At 50.6% G+C, this 23,619-nt stretch overlaps 1 protein-coding gene across 6 annotated transcripts in view; it reads right to left on the reverse strand.

Moving 5' to 3' along the window:
• Tnrc18 (trinucleotide repeat containing 18) overlaps positions 1–23,619 on the reverse strand; it is a 91,786-nt gene that overhangs the window by 9,546 nt on the left and 58,621 nt on the right. For all 6 annotated transcript variants that reach the window (XM_027919743.2, XM_027919742.2, XM_071605516.1 and 3 more), the window contains 7 exons: positions 19,575–19,817; positions 9,457–9,887; positions 4,809–4,961; positions 3,978–4,119; positions 2,121–2,238; positions 1,624–1,699; positions 1,401–1,509 (listed from right to left, as the gene is read on the reverse strand). In XM_027919743.2, coding sequence (XP_027775544.2) covers positions 1,401–1,509; positions 1,624–1,699; positions 2,121–2,238; positions 3,978–4,119; positions 4,809–4,961; positions 9,457–9,887; positions 19,575–19,817 — 1,272 coding nt within the window. The remainder of the gene's footprint in view (positions 1–1,400; positions 1,510–1,623; positions 1,700–2,120; positions 2,239–3,977; positions 4,120–4,808; positions 4,962–9,456; positions 9,888–19,574; positions 19,818–23,619) is intronic.

Here is a 23,619-nt window from a genome sequence, read left to right on the forward strand (position 1 = left end):
TAAAATTGAACCAAAAAAAGAAAAAGAAAGAAAGAAATAGACAATAAACGAGGAAGAGATTCACACATCAAGAGCCACCAGACCACTGCAAGTTCCAAGGACCACAGATGGAGAAACTATCCAAGTGGCACAGAGCAGAAGAGCTCCCAGGGCTGGAGAGACGAGCTACAGAATCAAAGCCCCACTGTCCCCAAATACCTGGCATAAAAAAACAGGAGAGAAAACCCGCACAGAGCTCCAGATCCAGGAATAATGAGAAGATCTTGAAAGTTCCACAGAGAGGGGGAAAGTAGGTCTCCTACAAAGACCTGGGGATTATAATGGCAGCTAATTTCCCAACCATTAGAAGTTGAATAAAAATCAAACAATGACTTTGAAGTGGTGAGAGGAGATATTTCTGATCTAGAATTTACACCCAACTCAACTGTAAAGAACAAGGGTAAAGAGACTGCAGGCTTGCAAGAATCTGAGAAACTTGTTTTCTTCTTTTTCTTTTTAATATTGGGGACTGAACCCAGGGGTGCTTAACCACAGAGCCACTGACCCTAGCCCTTTTTTATTTTGAGACAGGGTCTTGCTAAGTTGCTTAGACTCTTGCTAAGTTGCTGAGGCTGCCTTTGAACTCATGATCCTCCTGCCTCAGCCTCCTAAGCCACTGGGATTACAGGCGTGCACAAACAAGTTTTCCCCAGCTTGAAAAACTCGTTTTCTAGGGACTCTCTCAGAAAGTTACCGACATCCTCTACTAAAATGAGGGTATGAGCCTAGAAAGACGTGGGATGCCATACAGAAGCCCAGAGGAGCCCCAGAACACTGGCCAGGGGAAGGCCCAAGACTCAAAGCAGCACCATAAGGTGACCCTGGAAGGCAGCCAGCCCTCAGGGTACCAGAGGTCAAGAGCACGGAGATTGGAAACCAAGACAAACTCTTCCCACAGTAACAGGACTTCCAGGGTTTTGATGCTCAATGATAACAAATGGGAAAAATAAATCTTCCAGTGCAAAACCTGCGGTCAGACTGGACCTCACGCCTGCAGTTTTGCTGCCCGGCCCTGCTTCTCCCTTGGTCACAAAGGTCAGGGAGCCGAGGGGTCAGCGCATCAGGCACGTAGGACTTTGACTTGGTCTGACCAACATCCCCTGAGTGTCACCTCCTCTATCTGCCTACGTCCCTGTCTGCACCTCCAGACGTGCCTATTGTATGTCTGTCCCTCTTCCTCCTCTCTTCTGCGGCCAACATCCTGCCTTTGCTGGGGACACCATTGAAAGCCCTGTGCTTCTCAGTCATGTGAGCCAACAAAAATCTCTGCAATTAAGTCCAATACAGTCGGGTTTCGGTGACCAACTAAATCCACAGCAGCCTGTTAGGAGACGGGGGAGCAGCCGAAAGGGGCCTCTCACCTCGGACCACAGTGCCAGGGTACAGGCAGCGGTACTGCTGGCTCCAGTAGGCTGCGATCCTGGTCCCTTGTGGCAAGAAGCGAGTGGAGGCCGGCCTCACGTCTATGATCTGAGAGAGCACAGGATGAGCACCAGGAGGTGACCAGGAACCGAGATGTGGCTGCAACCTGTGACCCTTCCCCCGGCCTCTGGAGCCCAGCCTCCCGCTCCCGCCCCAGCTCACCGCCTCCTGCAGCAGCTGCTCCAGGCAGTAGATGTGGGGCCGGTTCCCGCGCTCGCCCTCCACCACCACGCGGTATCTGGGGGCAGGGCAAACGTGTGTGAGGTGACAGAGGCCACACACCCTGAGCCAGCCCCACACCAGCTCCGATACAGCACCAGCCCGCCAGGACACAGCACCAGGACTTGGCGGTTTGGCTGACTTGTTATGTCCCCTCCTGGCCGAGCCTCCTCATCCATGGAGCGAGGGGCTGCTGAGCATGCGACCCCGAGAGAGGCCAGCACACACTCTGGTGCCTTCCTGTGAGCCCCTCGCCACTGCGGCATGGCCATGCCCAGCCGGAGCCCCCTCCCTGGCAGGGCCCACCAGGGCACACCTTCCACATGTGGTGGCCTGGCGGCGTCTTCAGAGCCCTCATGTCCCTTCCCCCTTCTGTGGAGGGAAGGCATAGTCCAGAAAGGAGAAGCCATCTGCCCAGGGAGGCACAGCAAGGAACTCACATGTCCGGAGAGTGCACCGTCTGCACGTGCCCGGCGTACAGCAGCTTGTCGTCCATGGGGATGAGCACACGCAGGCCGTCCTTCAGCTCATCCTTATCGATAATGCAGGAGCGCGGGGCTGCAGGGGTGGGCAGCAAGGCTGGGCTGGAGCGGGAGGCATAGGGGAGACCCAGCCTCCTCCCCAGGTCTACCTAGTGGCCCCCAAGTCACCTCTAGGAACAGAGGCCCTGCCAGGTGAGTCTGCAGGGTACACACTGGGTGTGCCTGAGTACATGTGGCCTGTACCAACTGGCTTGTACTGAGTGCACACCTGGGTGGGGGAGGGACAGTGGGTGTGCACCTCGCCAAGCTCTGGGCCATCAGCACCTCCCCCATTCAGCAGCCCCCCTCTATCCTGCCGTCCAGTGCTGCTGCTTCAGCCAGACAGCTGGGGCTTTGTCCAGTTTCCTATCTGGGACAGGTTTTCTGGTGGACACAGAAAATGTTCCAGCTGAGCCGTCAGCCCCCTGCCCCAGTCCTCAGGAGCCCCCTTAAGGTCATACACCCAAACTCTCCTTAGTTGTCTTCTTCCTGCTCTTCTTTCTGGGTGGGGACCTTTTTACCTAGTCCCCTGTCATTAGCATATGTCAAAAAGACCAACAGTGGGATGTGGTGCATGCCTGCAATCCCAGTGGCTCAAGAGGCTGAGGCAGGATGGTAAGTTCAAAACCAGCCTCGGCAACTTAGCCAGGCCTATGCAACTCACCAAGACCCCATCTCTAAATAAAATATGAAAAGGGCTGGGGATGTGGATCAATGGCTAAGCGCCCTGGGTTCAATTCCTCGTACCAAACCAAAACAAAGACCCAGACAGTTCTGGGGTTCAGGTACAAAGGGCCCATTTCTCCATGCACCTCCTGGGCAGAGGGCACGTCCCACTCCTTGAGACTGGGTGGCTGTGTCACTTGATTTGGCCAAGGGCAGAAGGGGTGGCATGCCTGTCCCTAGGCCTGAGAGGCCTCCTGTTCTCTCTGGCCCTAGCAAACCTCTGGCTGCATCTCGGGGGCCACTGCTCCCACCAGGCCACGGTCCAGCACAGTGCACGACCCAGAGCTGAGTGCACAACCCAGACCCTTGACGCCCCGTCGTTTTATCACACGGGGGCTAGCCCACTGCACTGATCACACAGCCCCCCACCCCCTGCAGACCCCAGCCCAAGAATGGTCATGCAGCTGGCTGTTCCAGAGCAGCAGGGACGAGCACACCCCTCGGAACAGCCCTGTCCTCGCTCCCCACAGTTTGTATCTGGGATCCCTCCTCTGAGCTCAGACCAGGGTCTCTGTGCCTGATGGACATGACTTCCTCAGGGTGTTCCCATCACTAGCCCTAATCTCTCCAGGTCACAGGCCCCATTCCCACCGCCCTCCACCCTCCCTTTTAACACTCAAACTTGCCTGCCTCCCCACTGTTGCCCCAAGGGGCCCAGGTCCTACCTGCACTGCTTAGATATTTACAGTCTCCTGCCTCCCTGGGGCCTGCAGGATGCTCAACACAGCAGGCGGGGGGCTCACTTCAATACCCTGACCACACTGCTCTCCCATACCCTGGGACAGTTGTGCTCCTTGGGATGAGCACCACACCCCTGGCCAAGGTCTCAGAGACTGTGGGTGATCTGCTCCCACCTCCTCCAAAGTCCCCAGGCTGCTCCCCACATACCCAAGCGTACTAAGCCAGAGCTGAGTAGGCCTCCTTTGCCTCAAGTGCCTCAGGGGCTTTGCACATGCTTTTTCCAGCTATGTGTCAGGCCAGGACTTAAATCTAACATCCTCAGGAACCCCTGCAGCTCCTCCCAACACACACAGCCTCACAGTCACCCACCTGGGGTAAGAGGCCGCTCCACAGCCCCGCCTCGTGGCAGGTGCTCATCCTCTGAGAAGCTTGAGTCCTGGTTGGGTTCAAAGTCCTCCTCAGCCGCCATGCTCTCCATCAGCTTGCTCACAGCACCCCCCTTCCCCCGGTTCTGTGGATGGAACACAGCAGACCAACAGCTTAGAACACAGCACAGGGTTCTTGCCCTGCTGGGGTCCCTCTCTGGAAACCTGGGTGACAGGCTGGGGTGGCATCTGCCATGTGCTCAATGGCAAGGGACCGGGCACACCTGAAGGCCAGAGGGAAGATGAAATGGGCTGCAACTAACTGTCCACGGCCTGTGCACACTCAGCATGATACTTAGTACTCAGCACTCAGTACCACTCTGACACTCAACGCCACAGTGGACACCATGGTTTCCTCCTTAGAGAGACTGAGGGGGCATTTCCAGCCACATGCAAAGGCTTGAGGAAACAGCCTGGGCAGCAGCTAATGGGCACGGGGCACACCCAGGCACATCCCCTGTCAACTGCGTGAAGCCTGTGGATCCCAGAGGGGACCTGGCACTGAGCAGGTGCTCCTGTTGCCAGACAGCCTCATGGTGGTGGCCAGGTGTCTCCTGACCCTGTTAAGAGCCTGGGGACCATAGCTGGTCATCTGGCTTGCTGAGCCTTGGCTGCAGTTAGAGTAAACACAGAGTAGCACGTGGAAGACCCTGGGTCTTGGTACCAACCCCTGCTGCAGGAGCACAGAGGGCCACGCAGTGGGCTCCAGTGCTGCCCCCACACTGTGGACTGGCCCAGGCCTGATCCTCTGTGTGCACCCTCCGGGAAGGCTCACCTCCTTCTTCGCCTCCTTGCCTTTGGCTTTGGCCTTGCTCCTCTTGGCGGTCGCCAGGGGCCCAGCATGAGGGGCCCTGGCCTCGGAGGGCAGGGCGGGGACACGGGGTGGTGGCAGTGCAGCTCCTGACCCAGTCTCCTTCCCTTTCTTCTTCTGGAGGAGGAAGGAACAAGCAGGATGCTCAGGGGGGAGGGAGAGCCCAGGCGGTTGGGTGGGGACACAGGGCCCCATGCTGCTCTCCCCTGGCTCAGCCCTTCCAGGTCCCCCGACCCGAGTGCCACACCCAGAAGATCAGAACACCTTGTTCTCTGCCAGCACTTCTGTTTGTAATCTCGACTACCTCGTCACTATCGCACACTCCATGCTGCCCCCAAACAAGAGGACAACCTGACTTGCATATGGGCGAGTGACTCCTCTCCAGCAGCACTACTGGTGACAGCACACAAGGCGCCTTCTGGAGGGACGAGCACATACAACCAGGCAGACAAGAAGGCCACACGGACACATTAGCCCACATGGTGTTTGAAACACAGCTGGGAGTGACCAAAGCCCCGCTTTGGAACTCTTCCCGTGCACAGCTCAGACGCAGGGCGGGAGCCCCGTTTCTGCTAAATAACAGCTGCGGGTGTGCCACGGAGTGGGGGCTGGCACTCACTCCGCCCCCTCCAACCACACACCTGTAGGTGGCTTACTCTGTCACTTTTTCAAATAATGCCAAAAATGAATTTAAAAAGAGAGAAAAGACCCTAGCTTACAGACCAGCTAGATCTGAAGTACCTATTCCTGGAAAGGCATTTAAAGCCACTTAGCTGCCACCCAAGTCACTTCCACAATACCCATGCTACTCCACAGAGTCCCCGTAGTGAGGGGTGTGCCCTCCTGGCACCTCATGGTGCCCAGCCTGGAGGAACTCGCCCTCCTCCCTACGCTGATGAGGCTGAACTGGAACTGGCCCTACCCTTCTGAAGCAGACATCGTGTGCGGCTTTGCTGATCCAAGCAAAGACCCGGAAACAACCTGGATGACCAGTGGCCTGACACTGAAACTGGTGCCTCCAAACACAGTGACAGCCTCTGTTCCAGCTGCTAATGTCACATTGTGCTCCAACCAGGAGCCAAAACCAGCAATGCCCATGCTGGGCGAGATCTACAGCAGGCATGAGCCAGAGGCTACAGGTGGTGGAAGTGGGGGCGCACCTCCATGCTTCTTAAGGGACGTGTCGGGCTAGGGGTGTAGCTCAGTGCTCCCCTAGCATGCACCAGGTCCTGATTCCACCCCCTGCACCACAAAAGATAAGTAAGTACAGTAAACCACAAGAGACCTGTCGAAAACCAAATGGCCAAGGCTGCATTGTTAGGTCGCTGAAAATTCAGACAGGAAAAGGTAACAGTGGGCAGATGTTACTGAGATACTACCGTCACAACATTCACATCAAACCTAAAATTCAAAGCAAAGTGCACTAAAAGGACAAAAAGGGAACTGTCCTGGTCCTTTTCTTGGACATTCGCACCTACACACTGTATTTTCTTGTTTCTGATGCACATTGTAATCCCATTCATATTCCTGAAAGCCCAGGGCCTCTCAGGGTGACAAGGATGTCCACAGCCATGCTGCCTCCTCCTCTGGCGTGGACACCTTATCTTACAGCACATGGCTTTGCAGCTGTTCATGGGCGGGGGGATGTTTCTGAGTGGATTTTTCCTTTCTTCCTTTTCTTCCTAATTACTGTCATTAACAGATAAAAACCAATAACTTTTTTCCCCTTTGATCAGTAAAATCATTTCTGGGAACCCCCAATCCCTTTTATTTTAATAAGAAAATATCTCCCAAAATGACAGAGGTTCTGACACCAAATGGAGACATTCTTTGCTTCAGTAATTATGGTGGCAAAAGTCCATCAGCTACCAAATCACCAGCAGCCAGCAAGGTGAAGGCGGAAGGAGATGTCACCATGGGACGGACACCCAGACAGTGCCATGACCCACAGCCAGCTAGAAATATTGATAAAAAAAAAATCGAAGTAACATAAAAGTCCATAAGGTTAAACTCGGTGAGGTCGCACATGCCTGTAATCCCAGCACTCAGGAGGCTGTACCTCAGGGAGAGTGGGTCAGAATCCACGGGCTGGACCTGCAGGTCCCACGCCTGGGCCTGGTCCACAGAGGGACTCAGACATGGGCTTAGTACAGAGCTCTTCCAGGCAGCCCCGTGTATGTTAGCAAAGTGTCAGCAACAGCCAGACACCATGGTGCACACCTGTAATCCCTGCAGTTCAGGGGGCTGAGGCTGGAGGATCACAAGTTCAAAGCTAGACTCAGCTATTTAGCAAGGGCTCAGTGGTAGCATGCTCGCCTCACATGTGGAAGGCACTGGGTTTGATCCTCAGCACCACATGAAAATAAGAATAAAGGTATTGTGCATCTACAACTACAAAAAATTTTTTTAAAAGTTTAAATAAGAGATAGGACACAAAAGCAGATCTCAAAGCAATGCCAACCATGGTGATTCCTGGGTGGCTCCTGGGTAGAGTCTCCTTCTACTGACAATTTACCTGGTCTCTTGCTCCACCACCAAAAGGCTGGCCTCTCCCCCAATAGCCCCAGATATGCAGATGCCAGGAATGGGACTCCAGGGCCTCCAACAGAAGGCGCCATCCTGGGAGAGGCCAAAGGGGCAGTGTGGACTGGTGATCAGGCCCAGGCCCTGGCAAGAAATACCCAGTGTGGACAGCTTAGCTCTGGGGAGTGTGGCCACAGTCCCAGCAGGTACCTGCCATCTTGCGGGCCACCTGGGAAGTGTGGTTAACATGAGGAACCTACTTCACATGGTGGAGCACTCAATAAATGAAACACAGCCATCCCCACTTACCTGCACTTACTTTCTGTGGTTTCCGTAATCTACAGTCAACCACAGTCTGCAAATGCTAGATGCCAAGTTTCAGGAATAAACAATTCATAAGCCTCAAACTACCTGCCGCTCTGAGTAACATGACCAAAGCTTGTGAGGCCCTGAGGTATCCTGTTCCATGCCCCCCAGGACTCGGGTGGTCCTCTGTCCACATGTCCATGCTGTATGTCCACCTGCCCTGGGCCACTCAGCAGCCATCTCAGTCCTCAGGACAACAGTGGCGGTACAGCAGCACAGAGGTTGGGACCATCTGTAGTTTCAGGCCTTCACTAGGGGTCTGGGAACAATTCCCCCCCAGATAAAGGGAGTGCGACTATCTGCATGGTAAGCAGTTCGAATGTGTCTGGGCCTATCTTGGGTTACCTGGTATTAATATTATTATTCACCCTGCACTTTTTCTCTAAGGCCCTGAAAAACATGAGATAGCTCGGAGGAGAAAAGAGGTGAGCACAAACCCCAGAGGCCTGTGGGTGATGCTCAAACACAGCCCCTTCTCCCCACCAGCCCCTCATATCTTTTATTTCAAGACAGGGTCTCACTAAATTGCCAAGGGCAGTCTTGAACTCGGCAATCCTCCTGCCGCAACCTCCCAAGTCGCAGGGATTAAGGAGTGCACTACCATGCACTCATAAAATAAATTTCTGATTGTAATCCCTTTTCATCATTTTTTCCTAAAAGGTCATTGCTACTTGAGTGCACATCCTCCATCAGGGACTCAAGGTAGAATAAAGGTACTGAATACTGTAGAGAGCTGGCCATCAAACCTGAACACAATTATTTAAGCAAGGAGCCACTGACCATGCACTTCCTAGCAGCCAATGCAAAAGGAGAACATGTCCGGTATCCTGGTGTTCTTGAAAGGCAAGTTTTCTTAATTTAGAGTATCCATGGAGACAATTCAGGAAAGTATGAGCTGCAAATGTAGCTCAGTGATAGAGTGTTTGCTTAGCATGAATGAAGCCCGGGGTTCAATCTACACACACACACACACACACAAATCCCATCTCTGTCTCACGTTTTTACCTCTGAAGAAATGAGGTTTTCCTGCAGGTGAAGACTGGAGGCCACAAACCACCATGATGTTGGCAGTGCTAGTGCCAGTGCCACCAACAGAAACCACCAGGGTCCCCAGCCCACGACAATTACTACAGGCACCCTGAAAAGTCCTTACTAGACCTGCTGCCACACCCCCTTTTTAAATACATTCACAAAGGAGCAGGTCTGGCACCAGATCACCAATGGGTTTTTTGGATATCTTCCCTGGGGTCTGCTATGATGGGACAAGAGTCTCTGAAGGCTGGATGCTTGATTCCCAGGCTGGTCTATTGGGAGGTGGTAGGACTTTAGGAAGTAGGGCCAATGGGTCATTGGGGGACTTCCTTGCCCTCCCTCATCCCTGGCTGGCTGGGTGAGCAGGTTTTGCTTCATCACAGGCTCCTGCCATGACGTGGGGCTCACCACAGGCTCAGAACACTGGGGCCAATCCCTCATGGCTCAGAACTCCCCAAACTACCTATCTCAGGTATTTTTGCTATCATGGTGAAAAGCAAACAATGTGGGGCCTCGGGTATTTATCCATATTTTTAAGCGTCATCCTGAGATGGGACAGAGATGAAGGGCTCTGTAAGGAAGGGGCAGCAAAGCAGGGCTTTCATCAGCACAGGCTAACTCAGAGCCAGTTCCCAAGACTAGGGGACCCCAGCCTCCTTCCCAAGGCCCCACACCTGTGCTGAGCCCCTACCTTCCTGGGATCCTTCCTGTCCTTGGCACGGCCGGTGTCCTTGCGCGGGCTCACGGCGGAGCCGCCCTTGCCACCACGGCTGGGCTTGGGGGCGGGCGCTGCGTTGCTGGGCGCAGGAGCTGCGGCTGAGGCGTCGTGCAGGAAGATGCGCTCGCTGCGGCGCCGGGTCCACAGGTCGTCGTCACTGGCCTCTGGCCCAGCCTCGAAGCCAGGCTCCTTGGGGCCCCGTAGCTTACGCGCCTTGCGCCCCTTCTCCGCTGCCAGCTTGGCCTTGTCCGGGCTGGTGGGGCCTGGGCCTCGGGCGCTGGGCGGGGGCACAGCCAGGGAAGGGCCCGGCTCCCCCAGCCCCTTCTTGGGCCGCAGCAGCCCGGCAGGCGACTGCTTGCGCACCTTGACCTCACTCTCCGAGTCCGTGTACTCGAACTCTGTGCCTGGACAGGGAGGAGGGGGGCTGTGGCCAGGGTCTGGGGTTCCTTCTCCCAGCCACTCTGCCCCTGGCCGCTAGCACGAAGACTCCAGACCCATTTCTCCCGGGGACTGTACTCCTGGAGGGACTCTTCGGTTTTCAGGAGAGGAAACTGAGGCCCAGAAAGCAGTGGCACTTGCCCAGGCCGCTTCCTATCCCCACCCCTGGCTGACCAGGTGCTGCCTCCAACCCCGCCCCAGAGCTCCACTGAGAACTGGGTCCCTGACCCACCTGAGCCCCCCAGCACCTCCAACGTGGCCCCTGGAAACCCCAGAAGACAGGGCAGGGGAGGGGAGGTTGCACACCTGCAAGGCGTCTGGGAAAGCCCGTGGAAAGCCCCAACCCCTAGGGCCTCTCTCACAGGCTCCCTGAAGCCTCCAGTGGCTGTGCCCCGACACCCTCAGAAGGCGGAGCCTCACCAGAACCCCCACAGCCCTGGGGCCCAGCCCCTCCGCTCCTGGACAGGAGGCCCAGCATCCCTTCCAAGAGCCTAGGGACCTACTCTGGGGCTCCTTTGTCACATAACTCCAGTAAACTGCAGAGCTACCGGCTTTAGCTCAGCATGATCGTCCTCTACCCCTTCTAACCTCCTGGCTTTTGCTTCCGCAGTCCCCTCCGCCTGAAGCACCATCGCGCTCCAACCTCAACTTGGAAAACCCCTGAGTCCACTGTAAGGAGGTCCCTTGACACCCTCCCCGCCCCGCCCACGCCCGGCCCGGCCCCTGGCCCTCAGGCATCCTGTGTATCCACAGCTCCCTCATATGGCACCACCACAGCACAGCGTTTCTGTCCACCTTTCAGCCCACCCTGCCTGCTTTACCTCCCAGAGGTGGCTGGGAATTCTCCTGAGGCCCAGTACACAGGCAAAGCACGCAAGTGAGGGGCTCCAGGCACTTCCCCCTGGGACAGGGGTTGAAAAGGGAGCTGGAGCCCAGAGATGAGACATTTGAGACAGCCTGTTAGGATCCAGCACCCGCCACCACCACCAGAAGCACAGGAGCCAAGACCAGGGCTCAATCAACCCTGCCTATCAACCCTATCAATCCCACATGCCGCAGCTGGGGGCCTGTCCACAAGGATTTGTGGGAAGGGGTAGAACCGGCCCCAAAAGAGGCAGCCACAGCAGGGAGAGACAGGGGTCACCCACTGGGAGTCACTTGCAGAGTTTAATGATGCCATTAGTTTTAACTCATCATTTGTTAATGGAATGTTTGTCAACAGTTTTGAATGGGGAGGGAGCTAGGGATTTTCATGGTTGATGGCAGTCCAGGCTGTAAAACTCAGGCTTGAGAGTTATGCTTTTAGACATAACAATGTGACTGGGGTGCTCAGGTGGGTCCGGTCCAATGACAGGCCCCTGGAAAACCACTAGAACACCTGGAGGCATGGGGCGCACGCACTGCAGGTGTGTTGTGTAAGAAGCAAGTGTGGAGAGTGAATGGAGTTGCAAAGAGAGGCTGGCTTGGAAGCAAGGAACTGGAGCTACAGCAATGAGACCTCATCCCTGCACTTCTACCTGGTTCTGGGCACAGTCTTCCTGGTGCACACAGTAGGGAGGGCCCAGCATGCGTGGGGAAACAGTGAGTCCTTCTGATCTCAGAAAGCAGGGAAGAGAATCCTGGGAACTCACCACACAGAAGAGAGGAGAAAGGGGGATCAATGACCTCTATCTGCCCATTCATACCTCTAAGTAGCTCTAACTAGCCCCAAGTCACCCACACACAGAACAGGCCCAACGTAGCCCTATCTGAAGAGAGTCCATGGTGGGAAACAAAAATTGAGCTCAAGTCCCACCAGGGCAACACCTGCCATGGAAAGGAAATATCCCTCAGTGAAGCAAAACAAGGCCACTCTGACCCTGCACAACCTCACCTTCATAATGTACAGCACACAACCCAAATCACTTGACAGACAAGAACCAAGAAGACGCACAACATTCAAGAAAGTAAAGAAAACCAACTGCATTACCCCAAGATGAAGCTGATGCTGGAGCAGATGAAGATTCTATTAAGGATGCCACACCTATCTCAAATGAGTAAATCAAAACTCATTTTCAACGTCTGGAAATTTTACCAGAGACAAAAAGGGCAAGCAGACAAACATAAAATTGAAAAGAACTACATGGAAACTGCAGAACTGAAATTGACAATTTTGGAAATAAGAGATTCACTGAAGGGACCTAAGACCTGAATGGATATAATTAAAACAAAGCAACAGAATCTGAGGTCTCTTTGATGGCAAGGAAAAAAATCTTGAGTGTTAATAGCTGGTGGCCACAGATATCTGCAGACTCAAGACATTAAATGACTGCCAAAGAGTGTCAGTGCAAGAAGTCCACTGAGACGCGTCCCAGCCAGGGTTGACAGTCAAAGACAACCTGGAGAGCGGCAAGAGAAATCCACCCTGCCAGAGTCTGGATCTGGAATGTCCCCCAGGGTTTAGAAGCTTGCCCTCTAGCATGGCTACTAAGAGGTGGTGGGACACTCAGGAGGTGGAGCCTGGTTGGAGGTCTTAGGTCACTGGGGGCATGGCCTCAAAGAGGATTGGGGGATTCCAGTCTCTTCCCCACACCCTCTCTTCTTTCCTGCCAGGAGATGAATGTCCTCCTCTTCTGTGCACTCCCGCTATGATGTACTGCGCATACTGTGCTGCCACAGGCCCAAAACAACGCGACCAATCTGTCATGGACTTAAACTGCAAAACTGTGAACCAAAATGAACCTTTCCTCTTTTTTAAGTTGATTATCTCAGGTATTTGTTATAATAACCGAAAGCTGACTCACACATGACCTATCTCTTACAGAACAGTCAGATTGATGGGTAACTTTTCGTCAGAAACTAGAAGCCAGAGGAGAGTTTAAGTGGATCACCTTTAAAGTGCTAAAAGAAAAATTGTAAACACAAAATTGTACCCGCAGGGTAAATATCACTCAAGAATGAAAGTGAAAATGGGAATATTTTCAGAAAAAAAGAACACTAAGAAAATTCACCACCAGCACACCTACCATACAAAAATGCCAAATGAACCTCCTCAGGCTGATGCTACGTGGAAACTCTATAATCTTCAGAAAAGAATGAAAAAGCACAGAAACTGTAAATACCTGAATAAATGCAAAAGGATGACTTTAACATTTTTTCTCCTCTAAATTTATAAGCCATATAAGTGTTTACCACTTAATTAATAACATTCTTTTCTGGGGTTGATGACATGTACATGTACCACATGTAACATGTATAATTTAAAAGATGGAGAGTGATACGGATCTATGAGGTTGTAAGATTTCTGTATTTTATGTGAAATAACACATTATCAACTAAAAATGGACTATTACCAGCTGTAAAGTGAATAATTTGGAATATATATTGTTCTATTTTCTATTTTAAAATTCCAACCAGGCATGGTGGCACACATCTATAATGCCTGCTCCTCAGGAAGTGGAGACAGGAAAATCACAAATTCAAGGCCATCCTTAGGGAGACCCGGCCTCAAAATAATAGGATCTGGGGCTATGACTCAGTGGTAAAGCACTCTTGAGTTTAATCTTCAGTAGCACAAAAAAAGAAATCCACAAAGATACTGAAAAACCTAATAGGAAAATTAAAATGGAATCCTAAACATATTAAACAAACAGAAAAACACGGGTACAAGCAAAGCATGGTAGCATAGTGACACACGCCTGTAATCCCAGCTACTGAAGAGGCTGAAGGAAGAATATACCAAGTTTAAGTCCACTGTGGGTAATTTAGCAATATCCTACCTTAAGATGAAATATAAAGGGCTGGGGATGTAGCTCAATAGGTGAGTTCAATTCCTAGTACCAACAAAAAGAAAAAAGCAGCAAAATAGAATAACAACAACAAAATAGACAAAAGGATAAGAAACAAATTAAAAGTCAGGGGATGAAAACAATATATCATGCAAATAGTAATCAAAAGAGAACTAGAGTGCCTGCACTAATGTAAATAAACTTTTGAAGAAAAAAATTGTTATTAGAGACAAAAACAGATATAAGGGTCAATCCTTTAGAAAGAACACTTATAAACCTGTGATAACAATATTTCCCAAATATTTAAGAACATATTAAAAAAGACTATAGGGCTGGGGTTGTGGCTCAGCGGTAGACGGCTCGCCTAGCACGTGCGAGGCCCTGGGTTCAATCCTCAGCACCACATAAAAATAAATAAAATAAAGGTATTATGCACAACTAAAGAATAAATATTAAAAAAAAGACTACAGAACCAGTGAAATTCCACATCATGTACAACCCCAAGAATGGGATCCTAATTAGAATAAGCTGTATTCCATGTACGTATAATATGTCGAAATACTTTCTACTGTCATGTATATCTAAAAAGAATAACAACAACAAAGACTATATCATGACCAAAGGGATTTCTCCCAGAAATGCAATGCAAGGTTGGTTCAACATACCCCCCACCAAAAAAAATCAAGCAATTCAATACCCATTATTAATAGAATAAAGAACAAAAATTATATGTACACCTTGATAGACACAGAAAAGGCATCTGCCAATACTTAATATCCTTTCATTATAAAATCACTAGCAAACTAGAAATAGAAGTTTCTTCCTTAACCTGACAAAGGAATTTTTCCAAATTCATATGGAAAGAAAGATTCAGAGTTAATACCATACTTAATGGTAAAAGACTGAAAGCTTTCTCCCTATAGTCAAAAATAAGACAAAGATGTCTTCTCTCATCACTTCTATTCAGTTTTCTACTGGAGAGGCTCTTGGCAGGTGAATCAGGCAAGAAAAATAAATGAAGGCACACATAACATAAAGGGAGAGGTCAAACTATGTCCGTTTGCAAAAGACAGGATTCTAGTATACAAAAAAATCTTAAGGAGTCTACAAAAATCCACTAGAACTAATAAATGAATTCATCAAGTTTGCAGAGTACACAAGATCGACATAAAATAAATCAATTGTATTTCTACAGACTAGCAACAAGCACTCCATAAATGAGAAGAAAATAATTCCACTTACAATAGCATCAGAAAGGGTAAACGTGAACACATTCAACAAAAGAGATGTGAAACTCAAACACTGGAGACCACAACACATTGCTAAAATGAATTTAAGAAGATCCAAATAAAGGGGAAAACATCCCATGTTCATGGATCAAAGATTTATATTGTGAAGATAACGATATTTCCCAAACTGGTCTACAACTTCAATACAATTCCCATCAGAATCCCAGTAGGCTTTTTTTGCCGAAAATATTAATCTGATTCTAAAAGTCATATGGAAGTATAAGGGACTCAGAAGCTCCAAGAAAACTTTAAAAGGAGGGGGATGCAAAGATAGGGAACCCTCACTTCCCAGTTTCAACAATTACACAAGCTATAGTCATCAAGACAGTGTGGTATTGGCATAAGAGTGGAAGAGTAGATCACTGGAATAAAACTCAAGGCCCAGAAATAATCCCTCACACTTACGTTCAATTGATTGATTTTCAACAAAAGCAGCAAGACCAATGAAAGAATAGACTTTTCAACACATAATAATAACACACAAAATGACAATGGGATATCCACATGCAAAAGTCCCCCACACCATTCCACATAAGGAAATTCACTAAAAATGGATCACAGACATAAATAAAAGAGCAAAACTATAGCAGTCTTAAGAGAAACCAGGAATACATATTTATGACCCTGGATTATGCAATACTTTCTTACATATGACACCAGAACCACAAGTGACAAGAAAAGAATCAGATAAACTGGATTCATCAAAATTAAAAATTTTGGTTTTTGAATAACACTATCAAAAAAGTGAATAAACCACTCAAAAGAAAGGAAGAAAATACTTGTAAATCATTTATGTGATAAGAGAGCTGTAACCAGAATATATTTTTTAAAAATTTTTATTCAACAATACAAAAACACAAGTTTTGTAAATGACTAAAGGATTTAAATGAGATATTTCCCAAAAGAAGTTTCAGAACTGGCCACTAAAAATATGCTCAACGTCATTAGTTATGAGAGAAATGCAAATCAAAATAAAAAGCGGGAGGTACAGCTCAGTGGTAGAATGCTTGTCTAGCATGTATGAGACCCTGGGTTCCATTCCCAGCACAAAACAAACAAACAAACAAACAAAAAAACCCAAAATGAGATACCATACTTCACACCCACTAAAGTGGTTGTAATAAAAAAGAAAGATTTTTTTTTTTTTTTAATATTTATTTTTTAGTTTTTTTCCAGCGGACACAACATCTTTGTTTGTATGTGGTGCTGAGGATCGAACCCGGGCCGCACGCATGCCAGGCGAGCGCGCTACCGCTTGAGCCACATCCCCAGCCCAAAAAAGAAAGATAATAGCAAGTATTGCTGAGGGTGTAGAGAACCTGGAAGCTCGTACACTGCTAGTGGAATGCCACTTTGGAAAAAGAGTTGGGCAACTCCTTAAAAGGTTACATGAAGTTACCAAATGACCCAGAATTCCACCGCTAGAGAACTGAAAATATATGTCCTGTACACACATATTCATAGACCCATTATCCATAAAATTCAAAAAATGGAAACTACCTAAATGTCCCTCAACTGAGGAGTAGGGAAGATGTGGTACAACTATATAAAATGGACTGGAATTCATCCATAAAAAGAAATGGAATACTGATAATGCTACAACACAGATGAACCCGGAAACCACTATGCAAAGTGAATGAGTGCAAAGGCCACGTGTTATAGGATTTCATTTATGTGGCATATTAAGAACAGGTAAATCTCTAAAGACAGAAAGAAGTGGTGCTTAGGGCTGGAATTTGGTGGGAATTTGGTGGGAGAGTGCAAATGGGTGTTGCGTTTCATTTGGGACTGATGAGAATGATATAAAGTAGTGGTGATGGTTGCACCAGTCTGTGAATACAATAAAAACCACTGAATTATCACACATTTGAAGGTGTATCTTATGGTATATAAACTATATCAATACTACTTCTTTTTTTAAAGTAGATTCAAACCCAACCATATTAATAATTACATTAAATATTATAGATTCAACACTGAAAAAACAAAAACAAGCCAGGCACATGCCTATAATCTCAACTATTCAGGAGACTGAAGCAGAAAGACTCAAAGTTGGAGGCCGGTCTGAGCAACTTAGTGAGTGAGACCCTTTCTCTAAAAAGGGCAGAAGGTATAGCTCAGCACTCCGGGGCTCAATCCCCAGTAACAACCAAACACATACACACACACACACACACACACACACACACAAGACAGAAATTAAAGGATGAAAAAAAACAACTAAATGGCATCTACAGGAGACTTACATCAGATATAGACAAAATGAGAGTAAATGGATGGGAAAAGAGATACAAAGCAAATAGTCAGCATAAGAAAGTTGGAGTGATTATGTGATACCAGACAAAATGAATTTCAAAACAAAATGTTACTAGAGGTAGAAAGGAACACTTCTTTAATAACAAAGTGAAGAGGAAAACAACAATCATAATCATGTTTCCACCCAATAATAGAGCTGCAGGTAAATGAAGCAAAAAATTGACAGAATTAAAAGAAGAAAGAGAAGATTGTGCAATCATAGTTGGAGATTTTACCTATCTCTAAGCAACTGAGAGAACTAGACAAGAAACAAACTGCAAAGACATAGATATGAACTCTACTGATCACACTGATGTGGGTGATATTTGTGGAATAATTACGTAACAACATCAGAAAACATATATTAAGTGTGCACCTACTGGGAAAATGCCAGATATTTTTTAATTTTGTAAAAATTACAAGGTTGAGGGCTGGGGATACAGCTCAGTTGGTAGAGTGCTTGCCTCACATGCACAAGGCCCTGGGTTCAATCCCCAGTACCACAAAAATAAATTACTTAAGTAAAATAAAAGATTGAAATGATAGTATAGCTATGCTCTCAATCCACGATGGAGTTTTATTAGAAATCAACGACAATCAGATAACCAGGCAACTTTTCTCAAATTTGGAAAACAAATACCTTCCTAAATAATCATTGGGTCAAAGCAGAAATCAAAAGAGAAGCTAGAAAATATCCTGAATAATAAAAATACAATAATCATATCAAAACATGTGAGGTGCAACTACAGCAGCATTAATAGAAGTTTATAGAGCTTTCAATATCTGTATTGGAAAAGAATAAGATCCCAAAGCAGCAACCTAAGCTTCTACCCTAAGAAAAGCAGGTGCAAATTATACCCAAAGAAAACAGAAGAGAGGAAATAACAGCAGAAATCATTGAAGTGGGTAATTTCTAGCCAGAATGATGAGGAAGGTGAGAAAAAGGAGGCGGAAATTATATCAGAAATTAAAAAGGAAACATCACTCCAGACCCTTCAGACGTGAAAAATATAAGAAGGGAACAATTCGAACCCTGGGTCAACCCACTGGGCAATTTGGACGGAATGGATGTCTGCTCCTTCAGCAAAAGCAAGTACAAAAGCTGAAGGCACTAGAGCCAGTAACCTGAAGTTTTGGGGTGGGGGTGTGGCAGGAGGCTGGTGGAGGAACAGGTGGAATCCCACCAAGAGGCAACTAGGAACAAACTCTGAGAAAAGAGTCCTATTCAAGTTTGGGCTCTGGGGAAAAGTCCTTCAGCTGCTTCTGCAAGGCGCATCCTGACAGGAGCAAGCCTGAGGGCGCTGATGGCACCCTGCAGGAAAGCCAAGTCTGAAGCCGCGGGAATAATGGTGAGAGGAAGCGAAAGGAAGGAGGGGGAAGGCAGGGTCAGGGCCTGGAGCCTGGCATGGCCAGAAATGGGGCCTCAGGAGGCACTGCAGGCTGAGAGTGAGGCTCTGGTCCCTAAGCTGGGGAAAGGGGTCATTCAGAGGAGGCCTGCAGAGAGCCGCAGGGTAGCATCACGGTGCCCATTTCCCTGTCCCAGCACCTACCAGGAGGATCCCATGCCCCCCTCTTAAGGCTAAGAAAAAAGTAGACTGGGGAATCACCAGGGACACAGGACCCTGATACAACAACATGATCAGACAGGAAGGAAGTGAGACCAGGATGAGCCCAAGTCTCCTGCCCAAGTATTAGTGTTGTGGCCTCAGTTAGCCCATTGGGGCAGTGGGAGGGAGAGCCTGATCTCACAGAGAAGCCTCAAGATCAATGACAACAGAATACAGAGCCTGCCAAGGCCCCTGCACTTCTCCAGGCCCAGTCCCAGCACTGCGAGGCCTAGCCCTCCACCTCAAACTCACCGAGAGCACCCCTCCAGTGCCCAAGCATGGCATCCCTTTCCTCCTCGCTATACCTAGGCTGCTGCTTCTCCCTGAACCTCCTTCTCAGCCAGCTCCCATGTCCCTCACAGGCCAGCTGGTATTCTAATCTGGAGTGGCTTCTTGTCCCTAAGAAGGTCAAGGGCCTCCCTTAGGCTCCTATAGCCTCCAGGATACTGGACATAGGGCCATGTTTGCTCAGAGCATGAGAGTAAAGGATGCTATCTTTGGGTGGCCATAAACCCCCCAAGAGGACAGCAGGCCAGGGTCCATGACACCAACACCAGCACTGGCACCACTCAGGGCTGGCCCACAGGGCAGATGCTTCACCCACTCCCAGCTCTGCTCCTACCCAGCTCTGAGTTTCATCTGTGGGATGGGGCCCAAGGCACCCACCGCCTGGTGGCACACCTGCCCACACTCACCCATCAGGCCCTGTCGCTCCTCTTTCTTCCGGGCCTTCTGTTTGGCCTCCAACTGCACCACCGACAGAGATGGCCCCACCGTGGGGCTGGGGAGGGCGCTGGCTGCAAACCGGGCCAGCAGGCCCAGACCACTCTCCTCCAGGCCTGGCGACAGGGCCCGCTCTCGGGTGCCCAGCCTATAGCCACCACCAGCCTCCTCCTCCTCCAGCTCCTCCTCCTCGTCCTCCTCCTCGGAGCTCTCATCTGGCGTGCAGAAAACAGGGGGCAAGTCAGGGCCCTGGCCTAGGCACATGCCGCCCCCCACCACCCCCAACCCCTGGGGCCAGAGCAGCCACTAGGCTCCAGCCTCCCCACCATCCTCACCAGGGGGCCTCTGGGGGAGGATCCAGAACCATCCCACAGACCCACCCATGGCCCAAGGCCTCCATCAATCAGAGCCCAGCACATGGGCATCCTGGGCATCCCAGCGGCTCTGGGTGTCAGGGTGGGCTTCTGAGAGGGGAGCACGGACATGCACCTGTGCTGTGGGCAGGGGACAGACACACAGACAAGGACTGGAGACAGCGCTCACCACATCTCACACACGCACACACGCCCCGACATAGACACGGAGGCTGAGGAAGGAGGCAGGAGAGAAGAAAAAGGAGGTAGAAAGAAGAGGGGGAAATGGAGCTCAGGCTGAGGGGTCCAGGCAAGGAGCTAGTGGCAAACTGCTGGAAGCCTGGGGGCCGGTGACAGGAGAAGGTGGAGTATGGTCTCTTTTAAAGGGCTTGGGGCCCCCATACTTCAAGCCTCAAATAGGGCTCTAGTCCAAAGTTGACTCTCAGCAGCACCCCCTGCTGAGGGGCCTGGGTGCCAAGTCTCCCCCCGAGTCCCTGTTTTCTTATCTGTGGCACCAGATAATCTTCCTGCCCTGCAGCCCTGCTAAGGGGAAGATCCCACGTAGTAGGAGAAAAGACAGGCTATAGATTCAGGATCCCATGTAGAAGGATCAAAAGAATCAGGGCCTCCAGAGGAACCATGCTGTCCCCACTGCAGCAGAAGCTACAGTGGGCCACGGCTCTCAACTCACAGGAACACTTGGGGCAGGTGAGGTGACCCATTCTGCATCTGGAGACCAAGGCTCCCAGGGGCCAAGTGCTCAGGCAGCAGTGGGGCTGGCTGGCTGACTAAACCTGTCTCTCTGGTAGGAGAATAAGGACATGCTTCTCCCCAGCCACTGGTCCTGATAGCCTGAGAGCCAGCAGTCCCTCAAGGCCAGCTTGGGTATCAGAACACTGGCAGGCTGGGTGACAAAGCTGGCAGGAAATGATGATGCCACCTGCCTAAGAACCAAACCCTCCACCAAAAAAACTGTCTTGTGGCACAGAGTTGCTTCTGACCTTCCCAGGGAGATGGCCCTGCAGACCCAAAAGGGTGGAGAGGAGGCACCTGACACCTGACTCACCATAGCCAAGGAGCTGCAGAAGGGCACGTGCAGCAGGGACTCATCTGCCTCAAAAGGCCAGAGCACCGGGAGCTGCCGGCCAAGGGCAGGGCCTAGGCACGATGGAAGGCAGCACTGCCCAGCCAGAACTGGCTCAGGGGTTGCATGAGGGAAGACAGATGGCCAAGTCCACGTTCTCCTGCCAACGTCCCAAGCCACCATTTGGTTAAGTACAACTAGTGGCCAAAACCAGCAGTCCCAGGAGAACAGATTCCATCTATCCATTTATCAGAAGGAGCCTGGATTTCTGCTGCGATTTTCCAGCCTGGGAGAGGGAGATGGTGAGGAGCTGGAGGAGTCCACAGGGGTGGATCGAGGGAGAAGGCAGAGAGGGTAGGTTTGTTAAGAGGGTGTGAGTGGGAGACTGGCTCCAGAGCGATGGATGCAGCAGGCTAGGGAGGCCAGCGGGGCAGGCAGGGGCAGGCAGGCAGTGCACACTTGCGATCATTCACATTGCGACGTCACATGGTTCTGTCTCCGCCCCAGTGGGCCACAGCGGCAAAGCAGGCTAAGTGTAGGCAGACTTTCGACAGCACCTGGGTCCCCCACATCAGGTCTCCTTGGGGTTGGTCAATTTGGGCAGGGTGGCACATGGGTGGCTGGCTGGGATGGGGACATGGGGCTGGCAAGGGACCAGGAGATTTCCCTTCTAAAAACACACTGCCCTGGCCACTCAGGTGTGGACTCTGTAACTCCAGAAATCTTCCTTCCAGAAGGCTCTCGGGCCGGCAGCGTGGGTGCAGGAGGGCAGGAGGGCTGGCTCTGGGTTTCTGAGAGCCCTCCGAGGCCCTATCAGATCCCAGAAAGCCAGGAGCAGGCCAGTCCCAGCACTTTGAAGTGGAGGAACATCTAGAAGGCAGAAGCCCAGAAAAGGTGCTTTCTACAAAAGGGACATGGATCATCTTGTGGTCCTGCGGACTCCTGTGGTCCCGGTTCCCCGCCTGCCTGATGAATGTGGCTGGCAGCCTCCCACGAAGGCAGGTCTGCTTGGGTCAAGGTCCATGGGGGCAGAGGAGCAATGGGGGTCTGAGGGCCAAGAAAGCCTCTCTGGAATCGTCCACACCTGAGGCAACAGAGCTTGCCAAGGGCAAAAGGGGAGAAAAATCCCAATAAGTAAATTTGCAGAGAACTTTGTATACATACATATACATATGTATAAAAAAAAAAATCTTGGCTCAGGGCAAGGGGTTAATAACTTGGTTTGGTTTCCCAAAACCCAATAAACGCCAAGGAATCTGCTGCTGCCAGACCCGGTGGGGGCAGACCCCGAGGAGGGGAGGTGTACAGAGGACAGAAAGAAAAGGGTTTTGCCTACCTACGGAGCAACGAGCCAGGCTCGGACCCAAGCTCAGTGACCCGCTGCGCCGTCTGCCCTACTCCCAGCCTTCGCTTTGCGTCCAGAGTGCAGCGTGAGAGCAAATGCAAGAGACCGAAACAGACACTCAAAGCATCATGGGTAGGGGTCAAGGGTGGAGGTATGGTCAAGCTGCGGGGAGGAGAAAGCAGACACACTAGAAAAGCCAAGCCAATAAGTGTTTAGTACCAGGGTGGGTGAGGCCCTATCCCCAGGTGTCCCTCTCCAGACCTCACCGGCTGCTTTGCTTGCAGTGGGCAAGGTGAGGAGCTGAGCCCCTCCCTCACCCCTGTCCTCCCCTATCTGGTCTCTGTCCACTGGCATTACTGGGTCCAGTCCTGGGGCCCAAGGGCACATGGCCCCTCCTGAGAGGTCTGGGAGACTGCCTGTTTCTCTGTGGGATCTGAGCTGGGGCAGCAGAGCTCAAAAATTTGGGAGCTAGAACCCTGGGTTTAAGGGTGTATAAGCAGAGAGGAGGGGGTCCAGCCCAGGTTGGGGAGAGGCAGGAGGCGAGGGGGGAAAGGGGATAGCAAGTCAACCAGACTCATCCATAGAAGCTGGGCGGTGGGGAAGGGTTCAGAAAACTAGGCTGGCCAGCCAGTTGGTGACCTCTCTTCTTAGCCCAGGGCACAGTATCTCAGACACGGCAGCAGCCCAGGAGAACATGAGCCTCCTTAACTGCCATCGCCTGGTCACCCAAAATCCATCTCTGCCAATTTGGAGGGGAGGTGGCAGAGGCAGGGGAACTGGAGCAAGGCTAGAAAGTGGGGGCAGCTTTCCGGTTCCAGGGGCCTGGGCCAGGTCATGGCCAGGTCTGCTATGACACACCCCACCCCAGGTCTTCCTCAGGGAGCAGCTGACATCTGGGTGTTGCTATTCAGGGTTCTGGGGATCCCTGTGGTCTGACCCTAAAGGAAATCCACCCTGAGGCAAACCCTAAAACCAGGGCTAGGAAACATTTTTACTTGCTTCCCCTTCTTGGGACATTTCTGATTGAAGGGCCTGAAGGACTCGGATGTTTCTAACCCCAGAGTACAATTCTGAGGTTAGAGAAGTCAGAGCCAGCATAATCTCAGAGGTCATGGAGTCTGACCTTCTTTTTAGAGAGCTGGCTAAGGACCCCTGGCTGAGCTGAGACCAAACCAGGCCTAGGACTCACAGGCCAGTGCTCTAGGCCTGCCTTTTGTCCCTCAATGTGGCAATGA

The sequence above is a fragment of the Marmota flaviventris genome, chromosome 19, assembly GCF_047511675.1.
Source record: "Marmota flaviventris isolate mMarFla1 chromosome 19, mMarFla1.hap1, whole genome shotgun sequence".
In the NCBI taxonomy this organism is placed as follows: Eukaryota; Metazoa; Chordata; class Mammalia; order Rodentia; family Sciuridae; genus Marmota; species Marmota flaviventris.